The sequence below is a fragment of the Barbus barbus genome, assembly GCF_936440315.1.
Source record: "Barbus barbus genome assembly, chromosome: 4".
Taxonomy (NCBI): Eukaryota; Metazoa; Chordata; class Actinopteri; order Cypriniformes; family Cyprinidae; genus Barbus; species Barbus barbus.
Genome location: NC_136732.1, coordinates 35,791,980 through 35,807,966, shown reverse-complemented (window position 1 = coordinate 35,807,966; position 15,987 = coordinate 35,791,980). Strand labels below are relative to the sequence as shown.

The 15,987-nt window shown below is 39.7% G+C and overlaps 2 protein-coding genes across 5 annotated transcripts in view; both read left to right on the top strand.

Annotated features, from left to right (window-relative positions):
* Positions 1-15,987, top strand: part of LOC306862246 (homeobox protein Hox-B3a-like) — a 38,191-nt gene that overhangs the window by 8,799 nt on the left and 13,405 nt on the right. For 2 of the 4 annotated variants that reach the window (XM_079404995.1, XM_079404996.1), the window contains exon 2: positions 6,236-6,438. The gene's annotated coding sequence lies outside the window, so the exon portion shown is untranslated. Of the gene's footprint in view, positions 1-728; positions 763-6,235; positions 6,439-14,436; positions 15,317-15,987 lie in introns of those variants that run through there. The other 2 variants (XM_079404991.1, XM_079404993.1) reach the window with 2 other exon arrangements.
* On the top strand, positions 1,402-4,492 carry LOC306866417 (homeobox protein Hox-B4a-like). Its single transcript, XM_079411622.1, has 2 exons — positions 1,402-2,086; positions 3,110-4,492. The coding sequence occupies exons 1-2, from the start codon at positions 1,663-1,665 to the stop codon at positions 3,424-3,426; spliced, it is 741 nt and encodes a 246-aa protein (XP_079267748.1). The 5' UTR covers positions 1,402-1,662; the 3' UTR covers positions 3,427-4,492.

Below are 15,987 nucleotides of genomic sequence, written 5' to 3'. Positions count from 1 at the left end.
TACGCGCTTTGTATGTTAGATTCTAATTAATTATTTTAAAATTCATGTCTGGTGTGAATAGATGTTGTATAGTTGTATAAGTCTTAGCCTGTAATTGTATGTTTTATTAATTTCCAACTACAATCTCTCTTTTCCCCCCTTCGGATTTTAAATGTTTTGACAGAAAATTAGCACACCGAGACGACAAAGGTGTGTGCTTCGACGTTCAGTATATTGAAGAGACGAAGAGTTTGAGTTCAAGGGTAGGAAAATAGCATTTTCCTCTCTGAGGTTGTGTGTTAGTTTCTATGTTGGGGAGAAATGTACTACATGAAAATCTCCAGTGTTTACCACAAACCATTAGCAAAGTTTATAAAGGAAGCACCGATCCATTAAGTGGCGAGACAGATTGCTGATATCCTTGGAGGCAGACTGTTCCAGGTGCAACACTTGACACTGGGAAGGCACTGTCAAGGTGAGCAGGCTCTCTCAATACCTGTCAAGAAGATACCTGTCATCTATATATACCCTGTAGATCCGGATTTGTGTAAACAGACGCACAGTCACAAATTCGTATCTAGGGGAGTATGTAGTTGATGTATAGGCTACATTTCAACTTCAACGGGCAAAGAAGATGACACAATAACTTTCGGTTTGATTTTAATGACTGTTTGATAGTGGACTATTGTAGCAAGAACGAAAGTTTTTTTCCCTTAACAACTACTTTTTTTCTGTAAATTGCGGTGTAGAACTGAAGGGCGCTCATGATGTCACACATATCTGGTAAGACTTTGAAAGAATTCGAAATGAGCAATAATAATAATAATAATAATTTGTAGCTACAGTTTTGCACTGATTAATGACTATTGCGGTGATTTTTAAACATTATTATCAGTAAACAGCTAGAAATATTTGCTGCTGGTGTTAATAGTGAATTGAGCACATATATTACTATTCAGTGTGTGTAGATTTGGCATACAGGATAAACGCGCTGTTTGGAGTGGAACGACTGCAGACTCCGTTTAAATGCAGAAGGTCTCCTTTGTGATTTAGGAGGCTTTGTAACCTGAATTAGTTGATGAATTTTCTATCGATCTTAAACAAGCCCAGATTCATCTCTGACACGCTGCTCACGCCACGACTATTCTCTCACCGTTATTAGCGAGTGCATTTAAGAGCTTGGTCAAGGCGAGCTTCTTGCATCACTTTCCCCTGGTACCGCTTTTCATGCACACTGGCCAAAATTAAGCAGGATTTCTGTTCGCCAAATCTGGAACAGCTCTTTAGAGGTGTAGTCATGTTCTCAATGTGCAGATGAACTGAGAGGGACTGGGGGCGTGACTTTCTGTGGGGCTGGAAGAATCCAGCATGCCTTTTCGCCGTGTCTGCTTTCGCTTGTTATTGTTTTGATTTACTCACTATCTAATCAAGCGCATAGCAATATATGAGAAAGTATGGAATTTTGGACTATTCCAAAATGCGAGTTGATGAGCGCGGTCTAAACTGACTAATCCCATTTCCTTATCCGGGAATCGCGAAGACCCACACCATTGGCTGACGATGTCACATGGACCCTTAACTTTGTTCACTTGACAGAAAGTAGGAGGGTTCTACGAAACAGGAAAACGAGTAAAGGGATACATATAAATTTTAGTATATTTTGTGTGCAATTCAAAGAAATTAATGGCCATGAGTTCCTATTTGATCAACTCCAACTATGTGGACCCCAAGTTTCCACCCTGCGAGGAATATTCCCAGAGCGACTACCTACCCAGTCACTCTCCGGACTACTACAGCGCCCAGAGGCAAGACCCCTCGTTCCAGCATGAGCCGATCTACCACCAGCGGTCGGGCTGCGCCGACTCACCCTACACATCGTGCCAGGGTCCGGGGCAGCCTGCCGCGGTCATCTCTCCGCGAGGTCACGTTCTACCCACAACCGCACTCTCGACCCCTCTCCCTGAACCAAGCCATCGCTGCGACTCGGTTACTCCGAGCCCTCCGCCTGCCTGCGGTCAGACTCCCTCTAGCCAAAACAGTTCAACGGTCATTTCAAGAAAAGATCCCGTGGTATACCCCTGGATGAAAAAAGTCCACGTAAACATCGGTAAGTGCAGCTAAACTTCTCTTACTAGTGTTTCCGTGCGCAGACAGCTCAGCCACTTTAGAAAGCTTAATGTCCGGCGTTAAATCTATTGCTCCCCTTATGAAGTTGCCCTTGGTCGAGATTTACGATCGTCTGTTTGCAGGGCAATATAATTACACCCTCCATAAATTTTTATTACACTCCTTCTTTAAGATCTTTCGGGGTCTATGCAACTTTCTCGTTCTAATTTTTTCCCGAGAAGAGGTTTATGAGTTCTCATGTAATCCATAAGTTAAGCTTTATGTTTTAGTAATTTGATTTTAAGTGACTGGACGGATCAATGTGTACTTTACACTGTCACTTAACTATCGTTAATAAAAAATTAAATAAAAAGTTTTATGGGAGCTAAAAAATGAATAGTTATGAGGACGATAATAAAACATTAATGGCAATACAAACAGTCGGACTCTTTTATGAACTATTATTCCACGATAATTAGTGCTTGTATTCTAGAGCTGCCATGGTGTGCGCTGAAAAGGGGGCAAACTCCGTGTTTGCAAAATCACGGCTTAACATTAGTCGCCCACAGCCAACTATAGATTATGCTGTTCCCTCGTAGTGAATTGCTGAATATGTATTTTTAAAAATGAATTCTTATGCACAAATTGCACAAATATAATATCCCTATTGTTTTATCTTGTGCTGACATTACTGACTTATTCTGACCAATAAAGTTTGGAAATTAGTGTCACTGTCCCGACACTATGCAATTGCTTATCTTAAACAGACAATGGCAACTTTTTTTGTTTTGTTTGCCATTTTTGCATAACCGAACCTTTAAACAGTCACATTGTATACTTGCAAATACGAGATAGACAGATATATTTTTTTCATGTCTAAATACATTTATTACAATATAGGCTATTTTTATAGTGTTTGTGCATCTGGTTGTTCATGAACTGGAGTGTACATGTGAGTGTGTGTGGGGCTGTGTGTGATTGTGTTATACTTTTTTGTAACATGTGGCTCTCTGTATCCCAACAGTGAACCCGAACTACTCAGGGGGTGAACCCAAGCGCTCACGCACAGCCTACACGCGGCAGCAAGTCTTGGAATTGGAGAAAGAGTTCCATTACAACCGCTATCTGACTCGCAGACGGAGGGTGGAGATTGCCCATACACTATGCCTATCCGAACGACAGATTAAGATTTGGTTTCAGAACCGGCGCATGAAGTGGAAGAAGGATCATAAGCTTCCCAACACCAAAATACGCAGCAGCTCTGCCAACATTAATTCAAGCATCGGCCCGACACTTGGAAGCAATCAGAACCGAGCAAGCGGACCTCCGCCAAGTCTATAGCCCTCCACTGTTGCCCAAAACACGTACAATTATAAAATCTAGTTTTCTGGAGTGTAGAACGTGGATTTTACCCGCGTTGTGTCCCCCAACTCTCCCATGCACTCTAATTACAGGGATAAAATACGAGGAAGATGTGGGGGAAAGGAGCAAAGAAAATGTTCATCTTTTTAACACTAAAAATGGGTGAAGACTCGAACTCAAATGCTACTATGGTCTGCCTTCCCAGTCTGGTTCCCATTTTTATCCCGCACGCCTCTCCTGCTCACTCGCCCCTTCCATAAGCACAGAAGGCGGCAGATAGTTTTCAGATTTGGTGAAGATGGATCCGTGTTTCATCTTTAATCACGCCAAACTCGGCCCCATTTGTCATGTTTACTCTGTGGTACAAAGGATGAACCGGAGGCCTGCCCATTACCTCGACGTCTAGCGTTGTGCTTAATAAATGAGTCGCTCTGTTTTGTCAAGAAGCCTTTTCTAACTCCCTTTATTCCCTGGCTTAAAAATAACTTGCCGAGTGTTTTTCAACTGATATGAAGTTTTGTATTTTGTAGCAATTCGGTTATTTTGCATTTGCTATTTGCATTTCGAATGCAATGCCAATGGGACTGAGGGTTTATTGTGCGTGTGGTCCATTTGTCGCTCATGAAAAATACAGGGACTTGTTTCACTCGCCTGTTTAGCGCATTTCAGTTTAAGAACAGCAAATTACTAATTAGTTGTTATTCATATTAAATATAATATAAAAGTTCAATGAAGCTGGACGGCTAGATATGCATAACCAAAATCGGTACAACGCAAAGCATTTTAATGAGAGCACTGCTAAGTACTATTTGAATTACCTCAGTTATATATTTTATTTTATTTTTGGTCTAGTTTTATGAAGTTATAAGTTTAAGTTCTTTGGACTTAATGGCAAATATCTGCAATAGCTAATCTCAGCATTTGTAAGTTGAAATGAAATTTAAGTTAAATGTGGCCAGGGTGTATAGAGAAAGGTGCGTATATTGCATGAGTAAATACACTATATTTTCGTTTATTCTTTATTATGTCACTACCACCCTCGTTTTGTTTTATGGTACATAGACATGTGCACATATCACATTTCTTTCTTTCTTTCTTTCTTTCTTTCTTTCTTTCTTTCTTTCTTTCTTTCTTTCTTTCTTTCTTTCTCAATTTTTTTCAATTTATTTTATTATTATTATTATATTATTATTTTTACATTCCAAAGATCAGTTTTCTCGCTGATGAATTGTAAATTTCTCCTCTTACATGTTTGTAATTTGTCTTCTTTCTGCTTGTACCTTTCACTGTTTACCTTTGTTACATGTAAATAGCTCTAGAAATTTAATAAATGGCGGAAAAGTTTAATCTTTCTTCATGTGTCATGTCTTCTTGTGGATTTTAAAGCTAGATATGCTTATTTTAAATATATATGTCTTGTATAGGTGGATACCATCGTCCTCTGTTTTGCTAAAAACACAATTTAATTGAATGTGGCTTGCCACTGCGCATTTTCGTTAGCCTTGTAGCACTCGCCTGTCTTGAAGATCACTGCATATCTCTCTAGTGATTTATATCGCTGCATTGCGAGTAATCCTGGTACATTACGCCTTGTAATCTTATTCTAAATCACAAAACCCTTCCTTTCTGTCTCGTCTCTCCTTAATTTAACGGTGCACAAACCCTCTGCTCAACGATGCCGTGAATACGCCTAAAAATATGGATCCATGTTAGAAAAAAAAGCAGAAGTTAAATAGTTTCTCGGCTCGTGGGCTTTTAATGCTTTAATGAGTGTAATTCTTGCACAACAGTTTCGCGACTGTTTGCCAGCGCAAGCTGTGTGTTTTTTATATTACAAAGGAGCGGGTCGGTGCCATAGCTCAAACCCTGACAACCAAATAGATAATCAAGAAGACAAATGGCTTCTTTTGGAAGGCGCAACCCTTGTATTAATTTTCATTTTCTTTTCTCAGAGCAGGTATTGAAAATATAGAGCCGGAGAAAATAACATTCCGTTTGCTGGCGTTGAACTTTACACAAAAGTATGGCCTTAAATTGGTCTTCTAGCATTCCGTGGCACCGAGAAGATTTTCTATTACTTGCTTGTTGATATCAGAGAGGCCTTTTCGCCACATAGCCCGCTAAAGCCATTTGTCTGTTTTCTCCCTTTTATTTATGAAATGCTGTCTGGAGAAACACTTTAAAAAGCAAAAAAATGTGAAGCAGTAAAATCATATGAGGACCATAGTTGAAAGTTGAAATAGTTAAATGTACAGATGTGTACGTATTTGGTTTTTGATAATATAGTTGAGAATATTTTGCTTTTATTATCTAGGCTAATACTGATTCCAGTGGCATAAATATTTAAGAGTTTTATATATATATATATATATATATATATATATATATATATATACAGGCTTATATGTACTTATATATATTCAGTACCTCTACATACACCCATTTTGTGGTTGAGCACCAAACAGACCCAAATCTTACATCCAATTTAAATGCATTTTTAACATGTGTCTCTCAAAATGTAGGCTACTCGAAAACTTAAATAGATGCATTTGCGTGTGGCATCTGTATAGACCTTGGAATCCTATTGTTGTCACACATATTTTATTTTCTTAAAAAAAAAAGCCACACTGATTTGAATAGGAGTGAACAGATTTCTTTTGAGGGCCTCAAAAGTTCACCACCATTATTTGCAGACAGAAGCCTAAAGAAAAATGTGAGAATTATACAGAAAAATCATTAATCACCGCTTCTCTTTAAACAAGTCTTCTCTCCTATTGTCATTCGGCAGCACAACTGCTCGGACCTTCTGCTAGGAGGGGAGTTAAATCTTGAAGGGCACTTGAAGACATCCCCCCTCCCTCCTCTACCATCTTCTATTCACCAAGTCATGCCACAAAAAACTTTTTTGGCGAGGGATGGCCCATGAAGAATCTCTTGAAAATGTTAGCGCGAGTGAGAATCTTCGCAGGACCAGAGATGGCAGAGTTTAAGGTACAGTACTTTTGTCTTATTTGCAGCACTTTTAGAGTTTTGAGTTTTATTGCTTTATGGCCTTCTCGCAGTTGGGTAGCAGAGACACATTTGTCGTGTTGCGCCACGGATGGTTTTATGGCTGCTTTTACAGTAAGGGTAGCTTTTGGGAACCGGTTGTTGTGTGTTTGTGATAACTTCTAGGTGTGTGCCATCACAACTAAATTGGTAGCATGTTTTCCTTTTCGTCTTGGAGTAACGCATCTGTAGCATTGTTACATGGTGTATTTGTGGGAGTTGGTGCTGAAGTAGTATGGAGTGCAAAAAAAACCGAGCACGCGAGCGTCTGTTTGTCCCTTCGTTTGCGCGTGAACGCGCATGTGTGTCTTATATCAGCACTGTGAATATGCATGAGTTGCAATGTGCCACATACACATGCAATATGTAAGACGCCTAAGTCTCCTATAGCTGCGAATATAGAATATGGTATGCTGCCCTGATGACTGTTGTTAATGACACTTTATTTCTTTTACATATCACATTGTTTGTGTGCGCATGTCTTCCCCACCCTAAAACGCCTTTTTATTCCATCAGAGAGCTTGGGTGGCACACAGGTGCAAAGTGGCCGGTTTCGAGAATAAATTATTCGATGCTCTGTTGGTCAGACAGGAATGAAAAGCACCGAAGAGAATGTCTCGAGAGCAACTATTTGCCCAATACAAACGACTTGTAGCAAATTGCTTCAATTGCTTGTTGTGTGCTTAGATGAGCACCAGTGCTCTCATACGGGCTCACCGCAATTTAACCCCTGCAAATCAATCTTTTGTGCGTATTGGAGAAAAGGCCAGTGGTTCTGGTTTACGGTTTTCGCCTCCCTCTGCGGACCTGTGTAGCATGAAGCGTGGCAAAAAAGACAAAAATATAGAAACTGATATTGAGGGAAGTTGAGGGATGACAGAAAAAAATCGATTCTTGCAGCAGGCAGGCAGAATGGCAGCAATGGGTTCAACTGGAGGACACGTTTTTCTGACCGATTAGGTCTGTTGCGAAGGCTCAGACTGACCCTTCTGAAACCCTTGACCCGACGCGGACAGGACAGCGCTACGTGTTACATGGTCAACAAAGCCATAGGGCGAATTTGTCATAACAGCGCGGCCGGGGCACTGTAACCCGAGGGCACCGTGCTATCTCTTCCCTCAGACAGTCTAGTAAACTATCGGGGCCCTTAAAACAACAGCAGCCGTGGCCTTGCAAAGACCCATCCTTAAACATCTCTCCCGTCTTTTGGTTTGAGCAGCTTGTAAAAGGCCCGAATAGTCACCATGCATGTCAAGACCTGCAGAATACACACCGCGAGATTACTTTACGATTTCCTCTCTATGTATTTCAGTAGCTCTAACACTGTGAGGGAGGCCAAGAGGGCCTTCCGCTCCAGAAATATGACGGCTATTTTGTGTGACAACGCCTCGCATTGTATCATGTAAGCCCCCTCCTTCTTGCTCTCCTTGTTCTGGTCTCCACTCCCTCCTTCAAGGTTTGTTGGAAAGCTCGCCGCTTGGCCTTGTAACGCTGATGTGATGGTGTGGTGCCTGTTTTAGTTCACGCCGCTAATTGCGAAACAAATAGCCCTCGCGCATTGCTGAATTATTATTGTGAAAAGCCACGGAGCGGAGGTCAGCACCGCATAGTCACAGAGATATATGGCCCGCGCACGCCAGCATTGTGGGCCTGGGCTGAGAGCCTGTGTGTGTGTGTGTGTGCGTGTGTGTTTGTGTTTGTTTTAAAGAGACACATATTAAGTAAGGCAAATCACCATTGTTAACATTGCCAGCAAAACGCAACCCCTCCCTTTTCTGCTGCATAACTAATCTACTATTTCATCAATATTACTGTACTATTACCGATCTCTATCTACACATGGTCTACAGCTATTTAGTAAATATGTTTAATCTCTTGTTTTGAAAAAATGCAGATTAGGCGTGCATTTATTTCTTTAACTCTCTGTATCTCTCCAACCGGGCTCCTCTTCATTCGATATTAATATTTAACTAACTGAATGGTTGCTGCGATACAGATTCCATTATTTCCTGAGATAGAGAAGAGTAATGAGTGATCTCACTAAAGATGAATGTTCAGGTGCTTTATTTGTTACTCTTGGCTTCTGAAAACGTGACTTCTCATTTAATGTGAAACTAACAGTTTGCGCATGCTGCAGTTATTCCTACATATTATAGTCATAATGATTAGGTTCGCTGATAGCAGGTGAAAATATGTAATACATTATTATTTTGAATTAAAATAATTGTTATTGCTAATAATAATAATAATTTGAGACGCTGCATTTTAAACAATATTTGGGTTAATCTAAATCATTTCCCTGATTGCATTTTTATAACAAACGAACCTGACACATGGAAAACAGAGGTATACCTCAACAAGCAGCTGTCCTGCGAGTCTCCCTATCAAATAATATAAATATATATTTTAAAGGCATTACGCCTTCTGCCGCTTTTGACAGGTTTACAGTCCTCAATAAAAGAGGGTATGCTCAGTGCCGTAAATCAATCTCTGCTGCTCTGTATAAACCTAGCCTTTAGCCAAACGTTCTGTTTACTTAAGCGCCTGTAAAATCTGGGATATTCATTGACTGATTTTTTCTTTATAATCTGAGCTCTCTCTTTTCTAATAATAATAACAACAACAACAACAACTATTAAAGAAATATCAAATTAATTTATTACTTGCATTGTAAAAAGATGGCGACACAGAATATATTAATAGACAGGTCTCGAATTTTAATATAATTCCCATCCCATTTTTTTTTTCTACTTTTATTTTAAATATTCAGTTTCTAGATGTTTGTTATTTCGTTTTAACTTTGCAGAGGATTTGGTCACTATTTGAAATATGGATTTGAACTCTATTCCCATTGTCCTAAACTAATTTAAAGACACGCATGAACAAAACAATCGCATTGTACTTTCAAATGATTTTTATTATCGAGTACTTTTTTGTTCTGAGCATTACTAGCGTGCATGTATTTCCAGTTTTTCATTTTTTAATAATTACATAAACTGAAATACAGACCGTATAATATTTTTTTTTAATAAACCTGACAAAATACATCGTGATTAATTCTTAAAGTCACATATTTTAAAAGCACATGTGAAATCGTTATCCATTTGGGAATCACACAATTAAATTTTATTCTTACATTGATATAATTCACATATAGTTCAAAAACAAATAGAAATACATCATATGTATTTGTTTGTATTTACACCGCTACAGTTATCTTGCAAATGAAAAAAATGCATGGACTGAATTGCACTATTGCGAAGAAAATCGCAGAGGTTCAATTGCACATAATGCTTATCTTTAATGCATTTACATTTTTTGGCAAATAGTCTAATTGCATTTGATAAAAAAGCTGGCTACACTTTAATCGCGCGTCTTATTCGTTCCTTCGAGCTGTTTTGACTGAAATTAGCTATAGAAAAGACGGTGCAGATTCTTTGCTAGACTTCTTCGAAGCACAACAGCAAGTCAGCCTATTGTTTGAGCATCAAAGTCTTTGAACTGCTCCGTTTCTTTTGACTCAGCCCCAGGTCTATTGTTTCCGTTTTTCCTCAGTGCTGCGCAGAAGGGCATCCTATTGTTGCTTAGGGCTCGCGGCAGGGTCTCCAAAAGAGATTTTCATCCCTTTATCTGTCGCATGCTACCTGTCTTTGCACAGCCTAAGAACTCCAGAAAATATTATTAATAATAATAATAATAAAAAAACAAAACAAAACAAAAAAATAACAGCTTGATAACTGAATGTGGATACATTTGGGCTAAATCAAATATCTACAAAACTACCAACTTGTTACAAAGGTGCTCTCTGCATTGGAAATGTTCAAACCGTTAAACTGACATAATTTCGATAAAATGTCATAAACGCGTGGTTGTAGTGTTAAATAAGCTGGCAAAGAATCAGTGATGAAAATTGGGTATGTGATATCAGTTGTAATGCCAACAGCCATTCATCAGAGTGCTTGTTATCGTAAGAATTTCTTCACAGAGAGAGAGAGAGTCTCTTTTTTATTTATCAGTATTTAATGTATATTCAAAGTAGTGTCACAAAGAAATCAAACAAGACATCAATATAACATTAAGGACAATATTTTGGCTTAAAAATTATCGCAAAGTAGAAAAAACTAAATTAAATATGAAACGCTGATTACAAATGTTGGCTATTTCATAGGAACATGACTGAATACGCAACTAATATAAGTTAAACAATTTTAATAAAAAAAATGTATGTAATAAAATACTTATAAAAAACAGAAAACTTGCACGCAATTGAACCCATAATTATCCATGCATACCACATAGGTTTCCATTTACCACATATAGCTACGCTCGTGCTGTAACAAACTTTTTTCTTTACCTTTGTCCTGAACAGTATGAAGAATTTCATTTTACGAATAAAAAGGACAGAACAGCATGTAGTGTAGCTGTGGAGTGTTGGGTCATAGTAATCCCGCGAGCGTGCAAGCCGTGGTGCCCCCCATCCCCCTCCTGGTCACGTGATTCATTAAATAATTAATGCAGTGGTTGCAGAATAGATATGTATTCGTCAGGAATATCGCAGACATGGTCTCCTAGTGTCTGACGTGAAATTCAACTGTCCTTTTAAAAACAAGCCCTATAGCGGAGCGAAAAAAAGCACAGGCAGAGACCCTCACAGAGGCTGCAATAAAACAAATTTGGACGGGGGAGCGTCTCACCGTGTGAAGCTTGTGAGTATACGAGGAAACGGGGAACGCCACTTCGACCGCCGCGCGCCACCGTTCCAGGCTTACCCGACTCCTTGCATTTATTTACAGTTTTGTGGTGCTGTGGTAAATATCGTCCAGAAATACTCATCCTCGCCATCCCTTGTCATCATGCATGTATGTCTCACAAACCCATTCCATCGTTTGAATTCAGCTGCCAACAGGAGTGATGCGACATGTCATAGCATTACACCGTGCTCCATTCATATCATATATATATATATATATATTTTGAAAAGCAGCGTGTTACTCTTCTTTTCTTCACCGTCCCACATCTTTCTCCTTTCCTTTGCATGTCCCTCTCTCTCTCGCTCACTCTCTGTACCGTCTTTTCAGCCAGCTACTTCGCTTGATTTATAGTGATATGTGTGTCAGCGGCAGCGGGGCTGCCATTGTGTATTTGTGAGGGAGTTGTGTTGTTTATGGCCGTCTGCGCGATAAATCATTTCTCTTTGAAAATGATGGGCGAGCGACGATATACGGGGACGAGGAAGAGATTCCCCGGATTACCGTTTAGGCTCGGCAGACTTTCTGTTTCGAAAACGGCCCGCGAACCCTTTTGCCCTGTACCTTCATCTTTAAATTGATTATCGCGAACGATTTACGACAATGGATCAGCGACTAATATGAAGGCTAAGTAGCTGCAGGTCTTGAGTTACTGAATATGCAATTACCAATTAAGGGAAGATTTGTTTAAATTTGGCAAAACGGAAACGCCTCGTCGCCTTGTAAATCTCATAAAAGTGTCCGCGCCCGCCAGGAAACTCATAGCCAGGGGTCTCATACCTGGACTGCAGCTGTTTTTCTTCATGGTGTAAAAACCTAATTGGAGCACTTACTGAGCAGAAAGTGGTAGCTACTGCTTTAGTTTATTCTTAACTAGAACATCGACAGAGCTTGAATTGCCTTTAAGCTAAAAGAGGGTCACCGACTAGCCTTTCAGACACAAAGAAGATATTTTTTCCCCCATGAAATCCTGTTTTTTTTTTTTTTTTTTTGTGGGACAGAATTAATATTGCCTGATTTAAGAGTAGGCTTTGCTTGAGTACAGAAGGCTTTGATAGCCTTATCATTGTTACAACCCCTTTTTTCTTACAAGTGATTTCAATACTGTGAAAACTGAAAGAATAGCACAAAAATCTGCCTCATTGGCTGGCATACTATTTGAACTGGATTCCCCTCCTTATCTGCGAACTAGGAGGAGGCTTGTCAAGTGAGCGACTTTACCTGTAGTAAATCTTGTTTATGACGTGTTAATGTTATTTCGTAGAGATGGCAATAATTGTGTAATGCACATGCGCCGCTGAAGAAGACGACCACAAACAAAGAGGTTAATCGATTTTACACATAAACAAAAAGACATGCATTTATTGTAATCTATGGCTTTAAGGTCAAAGTAAAACTATAACTGTTAATGTTACTGTTAACAGCAATAAATGAGCAGCAGGAATAATAATAATAATAATAGGCCTAATTATAATAATCATCATCACAAAAATAATAATAATAACAATAATAAAAACAACAACCTTTTGCTTTATAGCATTGCCATTGTTTTATTCACCTCCTCTCCACCTGGGTAATACAAACCTTTGTGTAGCAAAATTAGAATAACTCCTTGGCTCCTATCTAATATTAATGGGCACACCAGCATGGCGAGCACGCTCAAAATAGATAATTCCAGCAGCTCTCCTTGTTGCCGGGCGCTGTGTCAAAAACAATATCCGAGCTCATTTTGGAGGATGCGCAGGGGGCGAAAAGATGGGACATTTTTTCGTGCAGGGACTCGCCAGGCGGATCTCATATCTGATTTCACGTGTTTAGTGACAGCCGAGGTTGAATAAATGATTCAAAATGCCAGTCAGTTTGGATAGACATTAAGAGTCCCTACATCTATGCAGAAAAAAAAGTTGTTCATGTGTAGTTATACAATTAGGTTTATCACAAAAGTTAATATAAACCTTATATTCATTAAATAATTAAAATATCACATTTATAATTGTTACGTTTTAAATCTTAGTATGCCAGTCGTGCACATTACGAGTATGGTTAATATCAGCATTAAAATCGTGGAGTAAAACTATTTAAATGCCAATAAAGAAAGCAAACCCAGATAACTGTACATCAATTTATTTTGCGTTTAGATAATTATATGTAATGGATAGGCCTGTATATATGACTGGAGATGCTTGTTGGCCTTTTTTTAATTTTTTTTTTATCAAACAGTATTCCGATAGTTCATCACTGGCAAGTTTCCTTAGGCTTTGGATTGGATGTCAGCCATATTGTCCTCTTATTGCATCCAAATGTACACTAACAAGATGGAGCGATGTATAAACCAAGCTGCCGTTTCGCAATTTAATCTTCAAACCTTCTGTCATTTTGACTAATTTAAAGCAAACATTCCCACACTTGACAGAACAGACATCAACGCAAGACAATTCAAATTTATAATAATAATAATAATAATAATAAAATTAATCAAGAGATTTCAGAATTGCTAACTTGGATAACGCACACCGTTTTCTGTGGAAAGTTAGATATATGCAGTAAATAAACATACATAACATAAATGTCGTCTATTTGTACCACTAAACGATCATAGTTGGATGCTCAACGATTATAGTTGTGTTTTCGCTATCACTAAACAATCATAGCAAATAAACATCTATCACTAAGCATGGTGGCTTAATGCAATCATGTTTTAGGTCCCATACGGAATCTTGTAGCCCCTTTGTCTCTCATTGGATTCGTCATTTTATTAGGCCAGCAGTAGCAGTTGTATGTAGCTACGATTTATTTTATGTTAGCTTAGGTGAGTTTGGTGTTTCCCCTGTCTCCTAATGCACGAATAATTACCCATTTGGAAATAAATCAATATCAAACCTCTCTCTAATTCATAACGGTCTACACAGAGAAACGATTGAAAGCACATGAAAAATGAGCAGAGAAATGCTATCCAGAGGCTACATGCTGGATTTTCATCCATTTGAGGAGCATGGGGGAGCGCGATAAGAGAATTCAGTCGGAAATGTTCGAGCCAGCGTCTGCCTTTTTATGCAGTGGCTAAAAATAGCATGGATACTATCATCACACTTTTAAATAGTTATAATTGAACTTCCGTCTGTCTGCTTGGTGTGTGTGAGCGCACGCGCCTGTTGTTTTCTGCTATCTCTGCGTGGGTAGTGTACAACCTAGCACACAAAAGCCTCGAAGAACGAACGCCAAGTGCAGTGACTTGGAGGTTTGCAGTGTAAGGCTAGTGAATGCAGGCAACATGCATTAGGGCAAAGCTAGCAAAACAAAACCGACTGAAGCTACCACAAGAAAGACTGCGCGAGCTTATTTTTGTAAACTCAAGAGAAAGCGCAAGCATCGCGCTTTTGATATTTATTGGAATTTGGCATCGTTCCCTTAAAATGAAAAAAGGAGACAAGAAACGTGTTGGATGTCGAAAGGGAAGGGAACAATTATCGGAATGAGGTTGACCGTGTTCGCCCTTGCCGAAGCCTGCAGGTTGCAATAACCATATGGCCCATGTGTTGGCCCCGTAGCCGTGCAGTCCTCTATTGGACAAACGAACCCCGTTGGCTTCTCCACCCTGTGTGTCCTGTCAGTCCACTGGTTCACTAGTTCACCGTGTCAATCCACCCTGCTCCGCGCAAGCAGCGAGAGGCGAGCAGACAGCTTGAGGCTAGAGGTGGAATCTTTCGCCTGCTGTTGAGTGGCGCTCCAGAGCAGTCCCACGCCAAGACTCAGAGCCTGGGGTTCGGCTGAAGGAAAAACGAGCTCCCGGAGTATTGGGGTTGTGGAAGCCTAAGTGGAGTGCGCTCGCATTAGCAGTTCCCAGCGCGCCTATGAACGCTCTGATCCACAAAGTAGCCTCGTTTTGTTTTATGCAAGCGTTTAAATCGATAAGGAAGCTATAAAACGTTACCTTCTCGCATCGAGCAACCATTTATATACACCTATAAAACCATCCTTGCATGGCAGTCAATCGGCTCCGTCGTTTTGCGTAAATATTCCAAAAACAAAGACCCATCTTCGGCGGAGAGATCGGGAGGAATACTGGATGTCAGGTAAGATTTGCAAGCTTCGAATGATGCCGCATGCCTGGACTCTTCCTTGTGTCCCGAGCTCTTCTGCCGACAAGTCATTAATTATCCGTTGTGTGACCTAGAGTCATCCCTGGGTGTGCCCGACTTCGAAAACTTTTTTCTTTGTTTTCAAACAACCGGAGACACTTGCCTTCAAATTGGTAACCGATGAGGGCTACAAGTTGGCTCATTCCCCACATACCTCAGAGCTTTTCTTTTATTAGCGTAGTTCTGTATTTTTTTAAACATCTTTTTTTTAAATCGACGTTATACCTTGTAAGTTTCCTCATCAGTTAGTCTAATTTCTCAAATGCTCACTGATTGGAAAAGTGTGGAGTTTCGCGCAGAGGCCTGAAAGTGTAAAAAGACGACAGATTTATGACCTAAACAGAAGACTGCTTATTCTACTAACAGCTTCTAATTTCGACCTTTGCTTTGCTCTCCACTGAACGCACCACAGGTATCCCAAAATGGCCTTATGGCCATTATGTCTTGTTATTATTTTTCAGTTTTACTGCTTGTAAAACGACTGGTGTCCCTAAAACCTACAGTAGGCGCAAGCTGTCAAAGGTAATAGAGGAGCGGCTAATAATTCAAATGTGGCCTCAAGGTAGACGGCTATATTGAAACATAATGTCTCCTCTGTGTTCCCA